This window comes from Cavia porcellus, unplaced genomic scaffold (assembly GCF_034190915.1).
Source record: "Cavia porcellus strain 051 isolate PalLab524CR breed Dunkin Hartley unplaced genomic scaffold, mCavPor4.1 scaffold_28, whole genome shotgun sequence".
Classification (NCBI taxonomy): Eukaryota; Metazoa; Chordata; class Mammalia; order Rodentia; family Caviidae; genus Cavia; species Cavia porcellus.
In genome coordinates this window covers 5,021,838-5,044,476 of record NW_026947511.1, presented here as the reverse complement: position 1 = coordinate 5,044,476, position 22,639 = coordinate 5,021,838, and the positions used below count along the sequence as shown (strand labels likewise).

The 22,639-nt window shown below is 38.8% G+C and overlaps 1 protein-coding gene and 1 long non-coding RNA gene across 5 annotated transcripts in view; both read right to left on the bottom strand.

The window, feature by feature from the left end:
* Window positions 1-2,082: 2,082 nt before the first annotated feature.
* LOC134473803 (uncharacterized) lies at window positions 2,083-5,556 on the bottom strand. Its single transcript, XR_010044231.1, has 2 exons — window positions 5,261-5,556; window positions 2,083-2,397 (listed from the first exon to the last, which is right to left on the bottom strand). It is a non-coding gene; the product is annotated as an uncharacterized LOC134473803 (long non-coding RNA).
* A 7,329-nt stretch (window positions 5,557-12,885) lies between these two features.
* Window positions 12,886-22,639, bottom strand: part of Lgi1 (leucine rich glioma inactivated 1) — a 34,744-nt gene continuing 24,990 nt past the window's right edge. For 3 of the 4 annotated variants that reach the window (XM_063239381.1, XM_013143890.3, XM_003462409.5), the window contains 4 exons: window positions 22,332-22,403; window positions 19,450-19,619; window positions 18,998-19,162; window positions 12,886-16,139 (listed from right to left, as the gene is read on the bottom strand). In XM_063239381.1, coding sequence (XP_063095451.1) covers window positions 15,304-16,139; window positions 18,998-19,162; window positions 19,450-19,619; window positions 22,332-22,403 — 1,243 coding nt within the window. In that variant the 3' untranslated portion in view covers window positions 12,886-15,303. The remainder of the gene's footprint in view (window positions 16,140-18,997; window positions 19,163-19,449; window positions 19,620-22,331; window positions 22,404-22,639) is intronic. The other variant, XM_005000183.4, reaches the window with a different exon arrangement.

Genomic DNA, 22,639 nt, shown 5'->3' with positions numbered 1-22,639 from the left:
CAGGTACCACATGCTCCTACTATTAAGAAGCGTGGCATGAAGCCATGTTGCAGTGTCTAGGTAGAGTTTATCTCACGTGCTGGGTGAGTGACTCTGGCATTTATCACGGGAAGGGCTCTGAAATATGGTCAGAAAATGTCAGGTCATCAACTGTGCCTGATTTCCATTTGTTCTGTTGTCAGATAGGGGTATTCCCTGATCTTGTCCCCACATATTGTGGTAGTTAAAATTTAGGAGTCTCTAAACATAAAATCATATGCTGAAGCATAATAGTAACTGTTCACCTATCAGCATACTTGAATTGATCACTGGGGATTTCAGAAATCTTTTTTTTTTTTTTTTTGTGGTACTGAGGATTGAACTCATGACCTTATGCTTGCCAGGCAGGTGCTTATGCCGCTGAGTGAAACCTCCAACAAACTGCAAACATCTTAACTATCAGATTAGGTTTACCTTTGAGCTGAAATAAAGGAAAAAGACTTTGAAAGATGCTAATGGAGTGGGGCATGAGATCAGGTATCCTGGAGAAAAAGGAGACAGGTTTTAGAGATCCCAGGGTGCTGGGTCATTAGGGATCAGTAATATATGCCAAATTTTCCTTCTGTGCTGTGAAAGAGCCTTTCAGCAGATGGACATAACTAGTCTGTTCTTATGCAATGTAGTTGCCTCAAAGAGTACAAATAGTATAAATGTGAACATCTGGTTTGTATCACTGAAGACTTTTGGGCATACAGCCCTATGTTTAGGAGAGTAGACATGAAGCACATCAAACAGTGGTATCTCCAAGAGACAGTGGGAATAGGATGGGGAGGGACCTGCGTTTCTTTTAATCTCCAAGAGGGGGAAATTTCCCTTAAAAAACTTAACCAAGTAATATGTGAAAATCATTTTTGGCCATTTGTGGACTGTGAGGAGCAAGAATCAGGCCTCACAAGGAGGTGATCCCCGCCTGGAAACCAGGACCATGTGCTGGCTGCGCTGCTGGAGTGGGGACAGCCACACCCGAGCCTCTCTCCCTGAGTCAGCACCATTCACAGCCTGCAGCGGGAGAGAACCAGGCCTCACCGGGAAGTAATCCCTGCCTGGAAGCCATATCATTTTCACTGTTTTGTTGGGTTGGATTTTATTTCCTTTTTTTTTGATTATGTTAAATTTGATGACATGAGCAGCTATTTAAAAGATAGCAAGACATATTATGGTAGCCATTTTGTATTTACTATTGGCTGGTTTTGAAGTCCTTTATTGCATTCATTGTTTTGTTTTTATTGTTTCTGTTCTATTTGATTTTTACCATGTCCGAAGGTATCTGCAGCTTTTTGAAGATATCAAAAGGCACTATGGTAACTATTGTTGATTTTTAAGGTTTTGAAATCCTGTATCACTTATAACGGTTTGCTTTAATTGGTTTTATTTTCCTTGGTTTTTATCCTCTTTAGAAAAAAGAGGAAAAAAAGAAAATCATTTTTAGAAACCAAACACAGGAGTTCCAGTAATGACAGTTGTCTCCTACCTTGGTCACCAGGACACTTTCAGTGCTTTTACTATTTCTCATGTATGTGTTTCTGCACTCTGAATGTAATAATATTATCAGCTAAAATCTCTCGCTTTATCTGTCCTAGATACGCATCTCTTAATTCATTAGAAGAGTAGATGAGGATTTAACTTTCTTTCATATAACCCCCAGCCTCTTCCAGTCTCAGGTTCTGCTCTCTTTCCAAGTAGCTAGAACTTGAGGTAGCCGAATGCTGTGAACAGCAGCTGCTCTGGATCCAGACTGCTTAGATTTGAATTTCAATTATGTGACCTTGAGTAAGGTACTTAAGCTCTGTGCTTCAGTATTTTTATCTTTAAAATAGTACTTGATGATAGTAGCACATAGATTGGTAGGATCATTGGAAAAATCAAGCCTTTGGGGAGCAGTTAAATTGGCATATAGTGTGCCATAAACGTTAGCTTCAATGAAAAACTTTTGGTTAAATCAAGTTTTCATGTTTAGATTACCAAAAATATACAAATATTAGTTTTTACTAATGCACAAATATTGGTAAAAATGCAATAAAAGACTTCAAAACTGTGCAAAACTTTTTCTACTTGTACAAATTTTATTTTCTTTGAATTAATAATTGTATTGTTTTTCTACTTGCTTAGTTGTTTGTAGGCCTATTATTAATTTCCAAATCTTCCAGAAACCTCTTTAAAAAGTCAAGTGGTCCATCAGCTCCGTTTCCCACATTGACCCTCTTCCAGGGACCCTCACAGCTGCACAAAAGTCATCTTAGAGCCACCATCCACCTCCAGCCTTGTAATTCTTCTGCTTCTCATCTGTGTTCAATCCCATATTCTTAATCCTGTGTCTTCCTTTTCCTTGCAGTAGTCCCTCATTTTGGTAGAGAAAGGCTGCAGAGAAAGGTGCATAGAAGGAAAAATTTATAAAACCCTGTGGGCCAGGGGCTGGGGATTTAGCTCAGCGGCATAAGCACCTGCCTTGCAAACAGGCAGTCGTGAGTCCCCCCCCCCCCCCCCCGCCCAGGTACCTGAAAAAAGAAAAGAAAAAAACAAAACAAAAAAACCCCTGTGGGCCTAAAGGTATCTATTTTCTACCCAGCAGTAGGATCTGAGGAGAGGATTTAGGATTCCACTCTTTGGTGCACAAAATTTTAAGTAGTCCTTTTGTTTTAAGATTTGTGCTTTGTTCTGGTTTCTTCTAGGCCTTTGTCCTTAAACCTGAAACTTTCTTTCGTTCTTTCTCTGGAAATAGGGATACTATTGCATTGTTGGAGGAATTAAATGACTAAACCCATGCAAAATATTTACCACATGTCCTGCACATAGTAAATTCTCAGAAAATTAGGATTATTATACTTTCTTTCAACATTAACATTTTTAACCTATTGAAGTAGGTACTCAGGCCACCTAAAGATGAGAGGAATATGTGTGAGCCAGAGTGTTACTGCATTAGATGGAATACTACCTTTGAGGAGATGCAGAAGAAAAGGATAAGTTATTCAAGCTTTGTGGTGAAAATAAGTGCTAATATGACTGTCTTGTGACTTGGAAGGGAAAAGAATTTTGTATTTGGTCTTTTAATATAATGTCTGCTTGTTCATACTCTGTTCAGAATACTAGTCTCTTTTTCCTTAACCTTGGTGAATTCTGTGCTAAAAATATTGCCTTCCCATTTGGTGCAGTGAAATGTCATACCCACTAAACACCAACATACCAAATGTTGCCTGCAGATCCTCCACCCAAAAAAACTCACGTCAACATTAAACTGTGATCTTCTTTGGCATCACACTGCACATCTCAACAGATTATTCTACAGCATTATCTGAATCTTACGTGTTACGTTAATTTCTTAGAATCATGAGAATAAAAACTCTTCTATTATAAAGAAAGTAGAACTGGGTCAAAATCTCCAAACTCCCAACTTGATATTTTTCCCTATTAGAAGAAAGAATTACAGAATTTTCAGATGATCTCATCTGGTTCCAGTATTTTATAGAAAACTAAGACCAAAGAAATGTTCTTTGCCAGGGTAATACTGTTCACTAATTGATATCCTGAGCTTGATGCTCTTAACAAACTACTGTGATCATTTATCCTTGAGGCAAAATACCAAATCCCAGTTAGTGCACTGATGATGGACTATTAACTATCATTCAGGGAATGTTTCTTTTTCTTTTTTTGGTACCAGGGATTGAATGCACAACATCATGATTGCCAGGCAGGTGCTTATGCCAGTGAGCTAATCCTCAGCCCAACGAATGTTTAAAAATAAGAACTCATGGATTGCATTTTCTGAAGATTCAGGTTTGTGGGGCCCTCAGAACCTATACATTTGTTTCATTATAGGGTGATTCTAGGGGGAGATATCAGATTGGAACAGATGTTACTGTTCTGTGTTTTACTCTTTACTAAGATTGGCTCATGATACTTTCTAACTAATGAATAGATAACTGCAGGAAAGCTGAGTCAGGAGAGGTTCTGCCCCACTTAAGAGCTTTTAACTGTAAACCAAACTCAGGGTGCTGAGAGAGAGCAGAGATGGCTACTGACGGTATCCTTGCCAGGTGGAGATGGATCTGAGATGGAAGCACGTCCAGGAAGAGAACAGAAAGTGATCTAGGAACACTGGGAAAACATACTTTTAAAACAAAATATGTTATTTTAAATATTTTAAAAATCATTTTGAGAGAACACAATTTAAAAATGTATATAGAAAATGTAACAGAATATCATGAATAACAGACAAAAATGGGAGAATGCATTTTGTGATTTTTTGCAAAATAAGAGATAGAAAGGATCTATGGAATCTTTTACTGAAGAGATTTTAGACACATTTGGGGATGGGATCTTTCCTGTAACTTCAGCTCTCTGATACAGGTTCTCCACATATACAGTAAGGCCGTGATTTATGAATGTTCGAGTTGTGAAGTTTCACTGATACAAACTAACCTCACATCATGAATATTCCTAGATGGAAACAAATTGTGGAAGCACCTTATATGTTTCCCGAACATTGTGTGACAGATGTGTTGTGTGCTTACATGCAGTGTGCAGTGTGATAATGTGCAGTACAGTACAGCTGGGGACTTTATTTTTTGTGTTTTTTAATGCTTTACATTGTATATTTGTGTCAAAGATATATAAGACTCATTTTGTCAGACTTCCAAATGAATACAACTTACTAATGTTCTCTTGGAACGCAGCTCATTCATAAGTTGGGGACTTACTGTACCAGGTCTCTTACATCTGTTGTTTTGCCTGTCCAGAATTCTTTCTTTTTTAAAATAACACTCTAATCTTACTTTAGGGAATCACTTTTACCTCACATTGTATCTACATGGTTCCCATTCATGGGTTCCAGGTTCTTGTAGTTAGGGGTTGTGCAGAGAACAATTAGGATCAGGGCATGGAATTTATAATATTGTTTTATGATGCTCACCCAGAGTTAACACAAGAAAATGCAGGAAATCTATCTACAACACTAAAAACATAGAATATTTAGCTAAGGGCCTGAATCCCACAGCAATGTCCCACATGAGTCCAGATGAAGACCCAGAGCTCATGACAATGCCTCCCATAAGTCTAACTGGAGGTCTAGAGCCCACGAGAAGGACCCACGCCAGTCTCTTTTACGGATCTGTGCTGGGAAGGCCCAAAGGTCAGCGGTGGAAGCTATAAAGTCCATGCCAGTGAGGTGAAGGAGCTGTGCTGGTAGGTTGAGGGGTCTATGCTGGAGCTGAAAAGTCACACTCACAACAAAGACCAGGGCTGTCCTGAAAAGCACCACAGCCATCCTCAGCGATATGGAGGCCCCGAGCTCCTCCTCTGACAAGCACAGTCGAGTACATGCCAGGAAGCCAGCATGACAAGTTCATCCTGGAGGCCAAGTAGCACACATCTTCCTCTCCAGAGCCAGGAAGCAGTGCTCGATGTGAGGACCAGAGCTTCTCCAGGAGGACCTAATGGGTCAAACAGCAACATGTAGAAGAACCTACAATGCCTCAGTACCTCAATGTGTTAACACACCTCAACGCATAGTTTCTCCTTCTCCATGTCTCTATTTGTGCTGGCAACCTTCCTCGCGTGAAACATCTACACTCAGCAGCACTGTGGTGGTGTAATCCAACTGGTGTTAAGTTGACCACCAGTTTTTAATCCATAACACAAGTGTAGCACATGGTCCATATTTGAGTTTTCTATCCTTAGCCACAATAGTTAATGTCAGACATAGGCACCAGGTCAATGAGTGTCAGTTCTGAACTTTTGCTAGATCTACCGGGAAAGAGTAGTTTCCAGTCTTTCTTCTGAGCTTGGCTAAACTGGCAACATTTATATTGGAGCTGCTGGTAGGTAGTTTTACAACATGGAAGGAAAAGCTGACTTAGGAGAAAGTCAACACAAAAGAAAATAGGCCAAGAGTTAGAGAACAACAGGTTTATGAAAATGTTGTATAAGTATCTGGTTCAAGTATCTCTGAAACACATAGCTTTATTTGCGTGCCTCAGTCTTGCATTTTAACCAGGTTAGTTGGGTTTCAAAGAGTTAAAACCAAAAGAAGAAGAAAGAGGAGGAGGAAGAGGAAAAGGAGGAGGAGGAGGAAGACGAGGAGGAGGAGGAGGAGGAAGGTGAGGAGGAGGAAGAGAAGAAGAAGAAGAAGAAGAAGAAGAAGAAGAAGAAGAAGAAGAAGAAGAAGAAGAAGAAGAAGAAGAAGGAAAATCCTGATCTTACTTCCGGGAGAACATGGCGGACAGATAACAGCAACTACCGGAGGCTCTCTGAAAGACTCGGCTCAGAAGCCAGGAATGGTGCGGACTAAGGAGACATAAGCAGGTGGAGATATGCTCTGCTGACTCAGGAACAAACTGGGCTGAGAGAAACCAACTTGGAATGCAGTCCTGGCACTAAAACAGGAACAGAAAAGCCTCGGTGTGGAGGCTGGACCCCGCGCCATTGTAAGCCGCGATTTGGGTTTCCCGCCGCCTGGTGGCTGGCTGCCTCTACAGTGGCTCGGCAAGGAGAGAGACGTGCAGAAGCTCTGAGAGCGGCAATCTGCGAACGGCAGGGAGGCGTGCACTGACTTGTGGTGAGGTGAGTGAGAGAAACTGACACTCTACCACAGTTTGACTCCAGCGGAAGACTTTCTGGGCCCGAGCAGTCCTGCGGGAGCAGGGCGCGGTGGCGACTCCAGCCACACATCCCCCTCTCGGGTGAAAAGTGCCTGGCCTGCGTGACGCTGCCGGCGGACCTGGTAGGCTGTCCCAACCCAGATCCCAGAGCCTGACGGTGGCCGGGAGGGGAGACGTATAGGCTGCCTGGTCCGTAACTCCCTGGTGCGCAGCGGTGAGCGGGAACACCTAACTGGCGCAATTCAATCAGGCTGTGGCTGACTGGGAGAGAAGCTGGGCCTCTTATATAAGCTTGCATATATAAGGAACAGAGAAGAAGAGGCAGCATGGGAAGAGGCAGCAACAAGAAAGGCTCCTCGGCCCCCAATTCTGAGAAACAGGCAATAGCAGACACCGCACCAATACACATAAGGCACCATATAGAGAGCCTCATAGACCAATTCAGGAATGAAGTTATCAATGACCTGAAGCTAGAAGTATGCAGAATAGTTAGAGAAATGCTAAGTACTACCCAGGAAAAAACAGGTGGTGGAATGGAAGAACAGAAAAAAAGGGGAGAATTGTTTGATGGAGAAAACAGAGAAAGCATAGAATACGTGAAGCAGGTTCAAAGGGACTACCAAGATACTAAGAAGTCTATAGAAGACTGGCATAACAGCTTGAAAGAAACTAAGGACAGACTATCTGAACTGGAGGGCAGACTTGTAATATGGGAGAATGAAATGAAAAACTTCTTAAAAATAACAAAGAAACAAACAGCAATAATACAAAGACAAGAAGATGATAAGAGGATCCATAACTTAAGGATTAAGAACATAAAAGAAGAAGTAGGGACACAAACAAGTGAACTACAAAAACTACTCACAGAAATAATCCAGGAGAATTTTCCTAATTTAGCAAAAGGTAAAGATACTCAGATGTATGAGGCATACAGGACCCCAGCTACCTACAACCCAAACAGAGCAACACCCAGGCATATAATAATAAAAATTCCAGAAATTCAATACAAGAACAGAATATTAAAAGCTGTAAGAGACAAGAAACAGACCACTTACAAGGGAACACCCATCAGAATTACAGCAGATTTCTCTGTACAAACCATCAAATCACGAAGAGCGTGGGGGGAAATAATTCAAGCTTTGAAAGATAATAATCTCCAGCCAAGATTGAGATATCCTGCACAACTGTCCCTGGAAATTGATGGAAAAACAAGGTGCTTCCAGGATAAAGAGGAACTGGGGGAATTTGCAACCACCAATTCAACTCTACAGAGAGTATTGCAGGATATTCTAAAAAAAGAAAAATACAAAGAATCCAGAAATAATGGCAGAGAGGCCACAACGAATGGAGCAGAGAACAAAATGAAGAAGACAAACTGACAGCTACTGACAGAAAAAGAGCTCAATAGAAATGAGGCAGAGAAGATTGGATGATAGGAACAGCTATTTTGGAGAAAATGACATCTTAATAGGTAATACTGATTTAGTATCATCTTGTTTTGAAGTCTCATCTAGCTTTTGTCCTTCTGTCTCCAATGGTCTAAATAGGCTGTATCTTATTGGATTTTATTATGTACGATAGTATAAGCAAAAACCTTTTAAAGACAAGGAGATTATACAGAAACCATTGTTCATTTTCTGTTAGTCGATTCTAAATACTCTGTAATGCTGTCATTCTCTTGAATGGTTTTACATTGTTTTGATATACTTAATGCTACAGTATACGAAGTTGTACTCAAGGATTTCAAAGAAAGAGACAATATGGTAACTACTTTTAGGTTAGAATTATCTGGTGGTGAAACACTATTCTGCTTAAATGGTTATGCTTTGATCTGCGCTGTTTCATTGTTATGCCCTCTTTTATCTCAATCTCCACTCCATTATTTACTTATCTTTATCCTTTTAATTAAAGGAAAAAAAATAGCAGGATATATTATAGTAACCCACTTTGACTTTTCATTACCTTGATTTAAAACCCTGTATTACTCTCACCATCTGATTTTTGACTGATGTTCCCCTATTCTGTTTTGCTGGATAGTATCAGGTTTGAAAGTTTAGGCATCAGCTGTGAAGATAATGAGATTCATTATGACCCCCATTCTTGTTGACTTTTATCTACTTTTGAAGACCTACAATGTCTCCAATGTTTTGGTTTTGTCAGTTTTATTCTTTACTGTTTTGTTCAATTGTATTATAACTAACGATATAGGCAATTCTATTAGAGATAGCGGGAGGCATTATGGTAACCATTGTTGATCACCTTGTATTATGTTTTTACATTATCTATTATGTCCACCCTTTTGACTTGACTGATTCTGTTCTGTTATGTCACATTTGGTTTTACTCTCTTCCAAAAAAGTAATAAGAACGGTGGGAGCAATGAAACCCAAAATGTGTAATAGTCATGGTACAAAAGAGAGGAAAAGAAAGTGCTCCAAACTATATAACTGCATGTATATTTAAGTGTATAAGATAGAAAATGATATCACAGAGTTTTATTGGATCAATGAACAGAACTGTTTGCAGTATCATTGATGGAATGTCTACTTTACAAGCTTTAATTTTGTGACTTGAACAATTATTTCTAAGATGACAATATGTAATCCATTAACTAGTGATTTCCTACTGTTCATTTTTTTCTGTAGATCTGTATAACTTGTACCCTTTCCCTGCTTTTTTTTCTTTTCTCCTTAAATAAAATTAAAAAAAAATTAAAAAAAAAAAAGAAAATCCTGATCTTTCTATTGCACGTGTTGTGTTGTTTAACTTCATACTGCAGGAATGTGATAAGAGTAGTTTAAAGGAGAAGAGGCTCACAGTTTCAGAGGGTTCAGTCCATGGTTAGCTGGCTGCAAAGCAGAAGTATTATGACAGAAGGACATTGAGCAGAAAGGCTGATAAACTCATGACATTTGGAACCAGAGCAGGGGAAAGGTGCCAGAAAGGAAAGGACTGGGACTCATACAGTCCTCAAGGTCATGTGTCTATGATTCATCCAGAGATACTCAGATGTGTGCTTTATCAGTCTCCTAGGCATCTCTCAAGCCAATTAATTCAACAATCAATATTAATCATCTCATCCATTGAGAGTTTACAGGGTTTGGGAACAGGAAATGGGAGTGATTTTTCTTCACCAGATCTCTCACATATGTTAGTCTAGGAAATTTGTCCAAAGTTACATGGCTAGAATATAGTAAATCTGAGTTCAATTCTTTTTTCATTAAAAAAATACAATATATTTTTTTAAAAAGTGGAGGCATACATTACTATGCTAACAGACAATATGGTAGGATTGCTTCATGTTTAAATTTTTTATTAGGACATATTGCTTATACAGATTATTGGGTTTCATTTTGGCAGAATTGTATATGCATGTAACATATTTAATCATTTTCACCACCTCCATTACCTCTTGTCCAACCCTCCTTCCTAGTCTCACATTTTTCATTTTAAATGAATATAATACATTTTGATCATGTCTGACCCCTCATAAGCTGTCCTTACACCCTCCTCTCCTCCCTCTTACATACTAATAGCTCCTCTTCTATTTTCTTGTCATATGTTTTAGATTCCACATATAATGGAAAATGTGATATTTGTCTTTCTGACTCTGGCTCATCCTACTCAGAATGATGATTCTAGCTCCATTTATTCAGAGTCATTTCATTTTATCATTCAAGGATATCTAACTTTTATTGACACAAAAGCCAGAATGAAATTTAGACTTATTTTCTATAGTGGTCTCTTCACTGCTAATAATATTAACTACATTTCAACAAAAACAAGTCTTATTTAAACACAAGTAATTTCCTTGAGATGAATGTCCCTCACTAAGAATGCATGCATGTCATAGACTGTTGTCTTCATGTTTGAGCATGAGAGTGCTGGTGGGTGGTCTTCTCACTTCACTCCACGGTCCCTCTCTTGGAATGGTTATCTGCATTCCATGGCATCATGCCCCAAATTTTTGTTTTACATATTTCTAGAATTCCACAGACACCCCCTGCTTTCACAGAGAAAGCTGTGATGTACCTGGGAATCTTCCTCCTAATCTGCTGGACAATTATAGTTCCTGTGTGACAGTGTACCACTGTGTGATTCATTCAAACTTAGGAACAGAGTGAGAGTTCTGAAAATCATCTTACAGGGGGAAAGATTTGTTTTGACTCATGGTTTGAGAGATTTCAACCGTATCTGGCTGGTTCTGAGGCAGAAATATCATAATGGGAGGGCGTAGTGGAGCAAAGCTGCTTACTGTGTGGCAGCCAGAAACATAAAAAACAAGGGAGAGGAAGAGAAAGAGGATAAGAATAGGAAGAAAGAGAGAGAGAAGGAGAGAGATGGAGTGAGAGGAGAGGGAAGGGAAAGAGGACACTAAGATATAGTGTCCTCACACACTAAGGTCATGCTTTAAGGGTTCATTCACTTCAGCTAGCCCTCCTCTCCTGTTTCCACTCTGTCTGTCTGTCTACCTTTCTGTCTTAATGATGATCAAACTTCCAACAGGTTTCTATGCTCAGGCTGTTCCATGTTGGTAGTTAGATAATTGAGGATTGGCAAATTGTGTAGGTAGAAGGTAGACAAAATAGAGAATGGTGGAGTATGAGGAAAAGTACCACTGTAGGTCTTCAAAAGGTGACATCTGTGAAGGTCCTACTACCCCTTGGTACACCCAAAACATTTCACTGTCCTTCCATGTCCGCCTGTTATGATGTAGATCTAGAATGTTTCCAAAAGTCTGTGATCAGAGATGGGGCTTTTGGACTGTGATTGGATCATGGCGTGCTAGACATCTGTGGATTAATCCACTGATATATTTGTGTGCTGCCAGGAGGTGGGAACTGGTCAGAGGGATGGGTTACAGGGGATGTGACCTAGAAGAGTGTATACTTCTCCTTGGTTTCACCCTGCATTTCCTACATGGCCCTTCTGCTGTGGTGTTTTTGTCTTAGTCCAACCAACCATGCACTAAAACCATGAGCCAAAATAAATCTCTTCTTCTTTAAGTTGCATGTGTTGTATAAGTTGTCCTGCAATGGGAAAGTATATAATATACTTCCTCTCTTTCTTATCCCTTCATTCTTTTTTTTTAAACTTTCTGTAGTTTCCCTCGGACTATGCAGTTTCATGCCTCTGCTTCTTTCTTAGCTTCTACTTCAGATTCCTCTGGATTTTCCCACAAGCTTGCCACTCTTCTGGTGCATAGGCCATTTGGTTACTCCAACATAGTAGCTTCCCAGTCATCATTCTCTCATGGCACCCCACTCAGACACCTCTTCAGTGCTGACACACTCATCCTGCACCCGCTGTAGGTATGATATGTAGGTTAATGATATCTTGAGTATACTCCTCTCTGTAGGGTTGTCATCAGCAAGCTGGAACTTCCTCTAGTGATGATCGGGTAAGGGGCTACACCAATCCATCCTTCATGTCTCAAGGCAAGACACATCTGAGCAACAGTTCAAGCTCATATTGGGATCAGGTTGTAAGTCTTCTCAAGTGTTTGCTCAGCATCTTCCTCTCCCCTATACATGTTTCTTTACAGCTGTGTTCCAAGAGCACTCCATCAACAAATCTCTCTGCTTCTAAGGAGCCTGATTTATGGTCACACTCTTGCAAATCTGGTGCTTATGGCTAATTGGCTCAGGAGAGAGAAATGTCTGGGCTCAGACCAGCTGAACTCAGCTTCTTTGTTGTACACCTAAACTGGGAGTTACTCCAGATCTGATCATCTGTGGCTGGAGAGGGGATAAAGTCTATTTATGACAGGGCAGATGCCCTCCCCCTCAATGTTTCTTAGATTTATTTTCCTTTCTTTCTCACTTCTTTCTCTTCCCATCGACAGTTCTGGGTTAGGGCTACACAGTAAGCTTTTGAATGAAGAGAAGACTAGTCTGAGTATTGGAAGGCCTGAGTAATATCCTAAATCAGGAAGCTTGTTTTGCAACTCTAGGCCTCAGGATTTTAGGGAAGCTAGAGAGTCAGTTTGTTAACTTAAATAGTCTATTGATCTCTGAGAATTAACAGGGCAGAATTTAGGCCTTTTTCTCCTTGAATGTAACACAATGCCTAGTACAGGATAAGAACAGATATCATACTGATAAAAAATGAAGTGAATTACATAAGATATGGAGTATGATTGAGGAGTGGACAGTATCCATCACTCAGTGAGTGCTCACAGGCACCAGTTCCTTGGGAAGCACTTTATGTTCTCTGACTACTGTTGCTTCATAACAAATCACTCTGAAATGCCATTTAAAGCAAACATTTTATTATGCTCTTAGAGTATAGGGGTTAAGAAGTTGGACAGGGCATCATGGGGATGGATTTTCTCTGCTCCATAATGTCTGTGGCTTCACTTGGGAAGGGCTGATGTCTGGTTGTAACTTGACAGCAGGAGATGGAACCACGGAAGCATCTTCACTTCCAGGACTAGAAGTTGGTGATGGCTGTTTGTGAGACTTGGCTAAAGCACCAACATGTGATTTCTTCATTGGCCCTGGGCTTCAGGACAGGATGGTAGCCCCAGGCTAGTATAACTTCCTACATAGCTGTTAAAAGGTCCATGTACAGTGTCCAAATTTATAAAGCAGATGCTTTACCATTTTTAAGACAGCCTCAGAATTCAAACTGCATGATTTCCATTACATTCTATGGGTTACAAGTGAGTAACAAACCACCTGGATAGAACAAGTGACTTAGGTGCCACCTCTTGATGAGGTGGGGCAAGAGTTACAGAGCACAGGGGATGGGGAGAAATGGAAGTGACCACATGTGGAAAATACAACGTGCGGCACATGTGCCTCCTCATTTACTCCTCCCCTTACTCTTGAATGCATTATTGCCCCGCTTTACAAATGAAGTACAGGCTCAGCTTAGTGAAGTCACTTGCTGATGGCAAAGCCAATGCATGGCACAGCTGGATTTAAATCCAGTCTGTACCAAATGGGTGTTCTCCAACAGCGTATGATTCTGTTCACAGAAACAGAGAACTGAGCCAACAGTAAGAGAAATTTCAAGGTTAGTTCTTCCTAGGTGTAGCTCAGCAGTGAGTAAGTGTTCTTTTCTTCTGTAACCCTGATGCCAAACCTCACAGCTTTTCTGTATGGATAAAGAAATCTGGTTCTTGTTCTCATAACTCCCCAGGGTGTGCTGCCAGGAGGCTGTGTAAATATTGTCTGTGCCTTTGATGATTTGGCCTGCCAGATCTGGGTTGGGCGGAGAGGCTGTGGCCTGCCTTCCTTTACCCAGAGTATCTGGCAAAACAGTCTGGTAGACGGTGAGTAGGAGCAAACTCTGATCCCCCTCCATAAAGTCAGCACATGCAACTCATTTCTGCCAGGAATATCTTCTCTGCCATGATCCTCTATAGAAATCATACTTTTCCTTTAAATTTCAGTGAAGATGACAATGTCCTGGAAGTTGTACTTGATACTCCCGTGTTACTTATAATCTGAAATGTTCACATGATTTCTGGCACTTGATGCTTACTCTGCTAGATTTTGTATTTTAATCCAGTTCTTCTCTTAAGACCTCAGAGGGCAAGGATCAGGCCCTGCCCTTCTTCAGTACTCCCCTTGTCATTCTTAATAAGTATCCAGTAAGTACTGACTGACAAGGCCTCACACGTTCAGTGTGAGAGAAGGGCTCATATGCTTCTTCTGAGAGCCTGATACAGCACAGGCATTGTGCCAGGTGCCAAGGACCCCACGATCTAGAAACAGAAATCCAGAAAACTCAAGATGAGCCTTCTGAATACTGTGCAGCAGTCAGTAAGATCAAAATCAGTATCTAAAAGTGCAGCACGCTTGATCAGACCAGAGGCCTTCGAATAGGTAGATTTGAGGCAGGTGCTGTAAAGTTACAATTTCTATATGCTGCCAGACGATGCTAGTCAGACATTTAGTCCCTGAATAGGGATTTTCAAATCCTAAATATTAATGTTTAATTTTTCTATACATTGTCTGAATGATGTAGTTAAGCCTGAGCTCTCAAACAAGAAAGGATGATCGATTTCCACATTTATTTCAAACTAGGCTTTCTGTAACAGGCAAAATTTCTGTACTCTTGTTTTTATTTGTCAAAATTTTACTTCAGAGTGTCCCTAAAATCTATGACCTCTGGAAATACCTCTGAATGTTCCAAATCAGCTGACACAGACATAGAAAATTAAGGGGTAATCAATCTCAGTGTTTTATCTTTACTCATTATTCACACCATAAATTCTTGATCCAAATATAATCTTATTTTATAAAACTATTTCCTTAACATACCATCAAGAAGAATAAACACCTCCTGTAAAATAATTACCTTTGGGATATGAAAGAAAATGTAAACATTTTATTTGGCAGTTGTTTCTGAACACATGAATAAATAAATGGAAAATTACATATTAATATTTCTTTTTGGAGTAACAGATACCATTAAACACTTATTTATACATCTTCACTGCAAAGAACAGTTACACAATTAAATCTGTCCTATAAAAGATAACTTCCCACATCACTGAATTAGACAGTTAGGGTTGGCGTACTGGTAGTGCTTGGTTCTAGCAGTCTCAATGTTTAAAAGGCATTCATTTGCAAATGTGATAAGAAGAGTCATCATGCATTGAGTTCATCCAGGTCATGTATTGTAGAAAGTTTCTGGTAGCAGCCACAGGATTTGGTGTCTCATGCGCTTAAGTCAACTATCACATGTTTGTAAATCTGTGTGTTTCCCTTAAAACTGGAAGCAAAAAGAAAATTACGCTTATTAATGGACACATGTGTGAATGATCTTGGTGCCTGAACATTTAATTCCTGAAATTTCACAAATTTGGCTTTCTCTGCATCCCAGTTATACACTTGAGTAAAGGAGTAATCACTTCCAAGAATTGCATATTGGTAATTATTTATCTGAAGTGGCTGGAACACCATAGATCCTCGCGATGGCATCCTCTGAATATCCTGGAATGAGGAGCCTCCCCATTTCATGACTTTGGAATCACCAATGAATCTTGTCAAGCAAATGTATACATCACCTTTCACTGAGAAGTGCTTTACTGCATAGACATCTTCCATGTTAGGAATATCAGTTTGGTTAGTGAATAATTGTGTTGCTTTGTTCCACTGGTAAATTACAGGACGCTGGGAACTACTGGACAGGATTAAATGAGGCGTTCTAAGTGTCAGAGGTGTTCTGGCTATTTCTAAATATTCCACATCAGTGTCCCTGTACCAGGCATGTAAGGATTGATGGGAGTAGAATCCATTTCCGTTCCATTTATAAATGGTAGTAAAACCAGCTTTTGAACTATCAGCAACAACAAAGTACCAGTTGTTTTCAATCTTGAATGTTTCTATGTCGTTGGGTTTTCGGATTTTGAGAATTTCAATATCCTGGATTTTTATGAATTTGTTTGCAAAACCATCTCGCTTATAGATATGAGAGCCACCAAACAGCTGGGCCACAATAACATACAGCTGAGTTTCAATGACTATAGGCTTGCACACTACAGTGGATGTGCCTGGGAAGAGACAAATGAGAGATTAGTTGTGTGAGTATCCTCTGTGGAACAGGTAAGCATGCTGGCTGAGGCCATATAACTGCTACCAAAAATCAGCCTGAGACAATAGGTTTCTTGGTTGATTAGACAAGGTCAAGCTCCAAGGCCAGTAGCAGTAGTATCTTGAAGTTCTGTGCCTTTTTACCTCACAAGGCCTTGTTATGAATAATAAATGTGTTACATCACACACAAACTGCTTTAGGTGCTCAGGACACATAGACATAGTCTGAATTTTCTCTGTTTGCTTCTTGCAGAAAGAAAAGCATTGCTTTCCCTGACACATAAATTAATCATAGTAATTCTAATTAAAAGCCACCAGTTATTGAGAATTTACTATGTGTTTCATCAAGTCATTTTTATTAAATGTTCCCAACAATTGTTAGAGATAAATATTATTATCTTCTGTTTTCCAGATGAACAAACTGGATCTCAGACAGGGTTAACTCCTGATGCCAGATGGGAGAGTTGGGATTCAAAGCCAGGCCTACCTACCAGCATCTTTAGGACATTAAATGAAGCAGAGGCAAGGTTAGCTATATCAGAGATGCAGTTTGGGCCAGGATCCCACAAAGTTCTAGAATCACCCTGTGAGGTCTAGAGTTATGGTTTGGACAATTTCTAGTTCTCACTGAAATTGGGTTGTTCTAAATGTGAGCTATTCCCAGCCATAGAAAAACTGCTACTCACTATAGAATTCCCTGACGAAGACAGCAGACACTACTTGTCACTTTTGTAGCACTTTAGGTTGCTTTTTGCAGGAAAGAATAGAGAGGAAGAGAGATCCTTGAGAAAAGTGAAAGAGGTACCATGTGGGGTGATGCTCCTGAAAGTTATTTTGGGAAATCTCAGTTAAGGATAAGGAATCTGTTGGTGGCCTTGGTTGGCGTCCTTTTTCTAAGAGTTTGACATTTATCAATAGTCTGTGATCTCTTAGAGGGAGGGTAGTTTTAGAAAATTGAAAGACAGCAGAGAAAGTTTAAACTCCAAGCTTTAACCAACTACAGCACTAGGGATTCTGAGGTAGAAAGTTCTACATTAGCTTTTTTTCTGTTAATTGGTTCCACCCACAGGCCAAATTGTTTTTATTTGTGACTCTTTTCAGAACTAAACTAATTATGTGACCTTGGAAGAATCATTTACTTCTCTGGGGTTCAGTTTTCTTGATCCTGTACAATGAGGGCTTAGAATAGATCAGGGATAGTCAGTTTCATCACATGTACCATCAGTGACTGACTGACTATGACTACCTGAGAGCTTGTGCTGAGAACCAGTCTGTCGCTGTCTGCACTGCAGAAGAAAGTTCTATGCTGAGTAGCAATGTCTATCTGCAGAGAACACAGTCACCTTACATCTTACATAAATTTGTCATCTGATACGGCTTGGATATTTATATACCTCCAAAATTCATGTTGAAATTTAACCTCAATGCAACACTATACAAATCTGAGGTCTTCAGAGGGTAATTACATTATAAGGATAGAGCTCTCATGAATAGGATTAAAGCCTTATAAAGAGCTCCAGGAAAGCGATTTAGCCCTTTTTTGTCCTCATTGTGGCGAGGGAGCAAAGAGAAGATATCATCTTTGAAGCAGAGAGTAAGTCTTTATAAAACACTGACTTTGATAAACACTGACTTTAATCTTGAACTTCTCACATTTCAGAACTGTGAGAAATACATTTCTATTGTTTACAGATTACTCACATAGTTCTTTGTTATAGCAGTAAGAATAAGCAAAGTCATCGTCCTAGGTGGGATAAACTTTGAGGTGCCTTCTGACAATTTGCAAATGTATGCTTTGTTTCCCCTTCAAGTGCTCATCTGAGGAGTCACCTAAAGCAACTGATGTACTGGACACAGGTCAGAAGAACCCGGTTTACATTACATGAAGCTCTGCTGCAGTCTGTTGGAAACCTTAAGGGAACTTCTTCCTTTAAAAAAAGGATTCTAAAAGGATCTTAGTTTGAAGGGGTTCCTCTATTTGGGTAACCTTAGTCTCAAATAAGTCCCAGACTATTTTGAGGATGACTGGGGATGGTGGTTACCAATAAAATCTAATTATGATCCTTTGTACCTTATATGATGAGTGACCTGTTATGGGGAGACTGGAGAACTCTTAGGAGCAGCTTGGAGGTTTACATGCTAAAGCTAATGTAAACATTTTAGAATTGTTCTAACATTTGTGACAATTTTAAAAACTGTTGAAGAGAGGAAGAAATTATGAGATCACCTGAGTAATAGTTTTCATGGAATAAATTGGATTCTATGACCAAGTTAAATGTGAAGAATACTGAAAATCAGTTTGTTCACTGCAAGACCTCTCAGAACCTATAATGTAGATGATACGAATCTCTAAGTGGGACATACGGTTTATAGATTTATTGAACTATAAAACTTTGCTGCAAGGTATACATTAATATTTTGTAAAAGAAATGTTCGTGTAACAGAACTTGAGATGTGTTTAAATGAAAAAACCTTATTTCATAGTTAAGAAAAAATGAGACCAGTGAGAATGAGTGGTTTGCACAGCTAGAGTATAAATCAATATTTTTTGAAAAAAAAAATCACCTTTTATTATGTATTTAGTGTTTTGGTACCCATATTCACATTATCTTATTAACGACTTCATGAGTTAGGTATTATTTGCAAGTAAAGAAATGAAAGCTTAGAGGACAATCCCGACTTACTTAGTAAATGGTAGACTTTTGATTCAAGTGATTTGTGAACTTACTCAGAGCACTCCATTCCACACATCTGGTCCTACTGCCCTTGACAAAAGCTGTTTAGTTTCCCACTCAAAACTTTATGAGGCTTTTCATACCTGTAATGTTGTCATAATTCCGGAAAGTCTTTTCTACATGGTCCCATTCAAGGAAAATGCATTTTCCAGTAAAAGGTTGAGCAATGACAACGTACTCATCGTTCATATAAGAAAAAGTATCTATGGATAGTGACTGGTAAGGCAGGTCTTGAGACTTTGCAAATTCTGCAAAAATAGAAAATGTTGATGAGCAATTTTGATGATGATGTGCTGATTTTTACACCTTTTTCTTTGGCTAGATCTTAAATACCCATAAGATATGTTTATTTTCAAGAAATAGTAAAATAACATTTTTATTTTGCTTTTAAACACATGACGTTTTAGGGGTTCATAATTTTTTAAATTAACTTGCTGAGTTGGTTTTTAAGATATTAAAAAAATCAGTTCCTACACATACAAAAAAGTACTTGTTATTTTAATTTCATGTTATAAATTGATTTTGAGGACATTACCTGTAATGATGCAATCAAAATCCTTGGAGGAAAGACTATTGATTTTGCGCTTCTTGTATTCTGGGGGGCCTTCACAGTAGATGTCTTCGACAGTTGCATTGGTATGGCTGAGCCATTCCACCAGCCATTTCAACTTACAGTCACAATTAAATGCATTTCCTCTCAGGTCCCTGAAAGACAAACCTTTGTTGCTTTTGCAGTACAAGGGCCCTGGCATGCTACAAGCATGATTTCTTCAGCAATTGGCCCTTGCAAAATTACCTTGCTGCATTTTTCATTGTCCTATGGTTTGCCTTGGATTTGACTGACCACTTAGTTTGAGCTCAGAGAGTGACCACAACGCACTTCTAAAGGCCACCCTAATCAATGGAGCCTCACAACTGACTCTCTTTTGGATTCAAAGGCAGTTTATTCTAGGGCAGTGCCATCTAATGAAATAGTATGGAAACTACATGTATAATTTAAATTTTTCTAGAGCTGCACTAAAAATGTTTTTTTAAAAGGTGTAATTAATAGCATGTTTTATTTAGTTTGATACATTCAAAGTATTATAATTTGGATGTAGTCAATATTAAAAAATTGAGATATTTTACACCCTCTTTTATACTGTCTTTGAAGTCCACTGTGTGTTTTACATTGACAATATATCCCAAGTCAGATGCTAAATTTTCATTGGAAATATGAGTTTTGATTTAATAAAATTTATAGTTAAAGCAGACTCACATGCTTAATTATTCCAAATGTACTTAAAAGTTTTTCAATAATTGAACTAAAGAGCAATTTTTAAATTTAAATTTTAAAAAGCTAAGGAGTGGAGGTGTAGCTCAGTGATACAGCATGTGTGAGCATCTGAGTCCTTGGGTTCACTCCTCTGGGCTGCCCTCCCACAGCAAAGTAAAGCTTATAATTCAGTTGCCTTCCTAGCACATTTTAAGAACTAAGAGACTGTAAGTGTCTTGAAGGACTAAAGGACAGAATATAGTGATTATTGTATCAATTTAATTAAATCAAGTGAGTTCTTTGCTTTTTTTTTCTTTCTCACAGGTATAATTCTGATCCTATTCTATGGTCTACAAATTTTTTTAATAGGAAATGACTTTGCCACAGTACGATTAATGTATGCAAATAACAGCTCATGCATGTATTAAATGATACAGCATAGTTCAAATTTTTCACAAATGACCCCAACTCACCAAGTTCTCTGGTTTTTGTTTTTTGTCATTGCTTCTGTTGAGGAATTTCATTTCCTTTTATGGTTGCACAGAATTCCTAAGATAGGTCCTGCCTACTCTGCATGCAGCACATAAATAATTTCTAAATACTCTAGCATTTAACGGTGTTTTTTAGGGGATACATTCAAGAAAACCAAGAAATCCACTAAAAGACAAACTGGCCTGGATCCTTACAGATTTAAGATAATTCTCTATTTGGGCACATTATAGTAAGCCAAGAAAAAGTCAAACCCTTTATGGGATTCTCTAGAGGGACTGAGCCAATTTGAAGTGTTAGACTGACACAAAGATGAGATAGAAGGTTCTCATGAACTATATCCCAAATTTCAAAACATTCCCTGAACAGCCTTCATATTCCAAGAGTACTCTGATCAAGAATAATGAATGTCGACTCTTCTGGGCCATTGGAAACCACAGTAGATAGCTCATTTGAGTGGGACTCTTTGAGAAGTGTCTTGATTCTTGTACTCTCTTGGAAACAAACCATCATTCAGGAATTGGGATTTCAAGCATTAAGGAGGGACTGAGGGACTACTGCAGAGAACAAAGAAAACTTTTCATTAGCTTCCTGAAGTTAAATAGTGGGCTTAGAAGCAAATACTTGACTTAGATTTCATTTGTTATTGGAGAAAAGCTGTTTTGAAATATATACTCTATAGCAGTGGTGGCAGGAATATAGCATGCATATTATTTTTTTAAGATAAAGGATATTAATGTATGAATTTTTTCTAAACTAAAACCCTCAGTTTTCAGGTTTAATTGCAGCATTGGCATTTTGCAATAAATAAGTCTGTTTGGGGTTACAGTTCAGGCATTTATTTCCAAAAGGTTCACCGTTACTGATCTATAGCAAAGTACCTGAAGATTAAAAAAAAAAACAAGGCTTTGTTTTCATATATTCTTTTATTTGTTCCTGTGTTCTACTTTACAGCATAGAATACCCTGTTAATGTTCTGAAAGGCCACTTAATGAAGCTAAATTGCTTTTGAGAGAGTTAGGCATATAGTGCTTGCTTTGATTACAGCAAAATATACAAATCCCTTGCAAAAATCTTTCACTCTGAGGCTTAAAAGTCAAAGTTTGAAAGCTCTTTTGTTTGAAAAAGGGTCAAAAATAATTAAGTTCATTCCCTTCCTGGGGTTTAAGCCAAATTCCTGGGGATTAAGTTTAGAGTTGTTGTTCAGTCTAATGAGAGAAAAGGCAAACTTTCCTCCCTTCCCCCATTTCCTGCCCTGGTTCTCGGCGGCCCGACCAGCCCATGGGTGTAACCTTTCATCTTACTCTGTCAGTTTCCCAGACTTCTGTATGTTTTTTCTTTGGAGCCCGATTTCCTGGACCCCATGAGAAAAAAAGGGTTCTTGAAATTTCTGACAGTCTCCTCTTCCCAGCCCTCTGAGACCCGTATGTCACCCTGCGCAGACAGACATATACTTTATCAAAGTAATGCATGGGTACCGTGTATTCAGAATTCCCAGAGGTAAATACATGGAAAATTTATATGTCTGTGTGAATTTAATAGTGAGGCTGATGTAAAATAAAAATTTCAAATTTCTGATCTAATTTTAAAGCCAATTAAAAATCCTAGTCATCAACACCAAATTTCCTTGTTAATTACTACCAATTAATTGACGATATCTTAGGTCCTCTTACACATTTGTTAAAGAATCCAGGCCTTTGAAAATATCTTTTGGGAGTGTCTGGAGATTGTTGTTTGCGAGGCTCCTGGAAAAAAAGAAGAATGATATGAACCATGATAAATTAAATAAATACATTCAATAAGAAAGCATAGTTATGAGTCTCTTGTAGTTTATGAAATTGCTTGCACTATGGTACTTTTCAGTCTTCCAAGATGCTACTTAGATTGTGGCTGTTACATTTGCAATTTCTGACCTCTTTGTTTCAATATCCATTCAATATTTATACAACACTTTTTACTGGTTAAAGGGAACAATAATGAC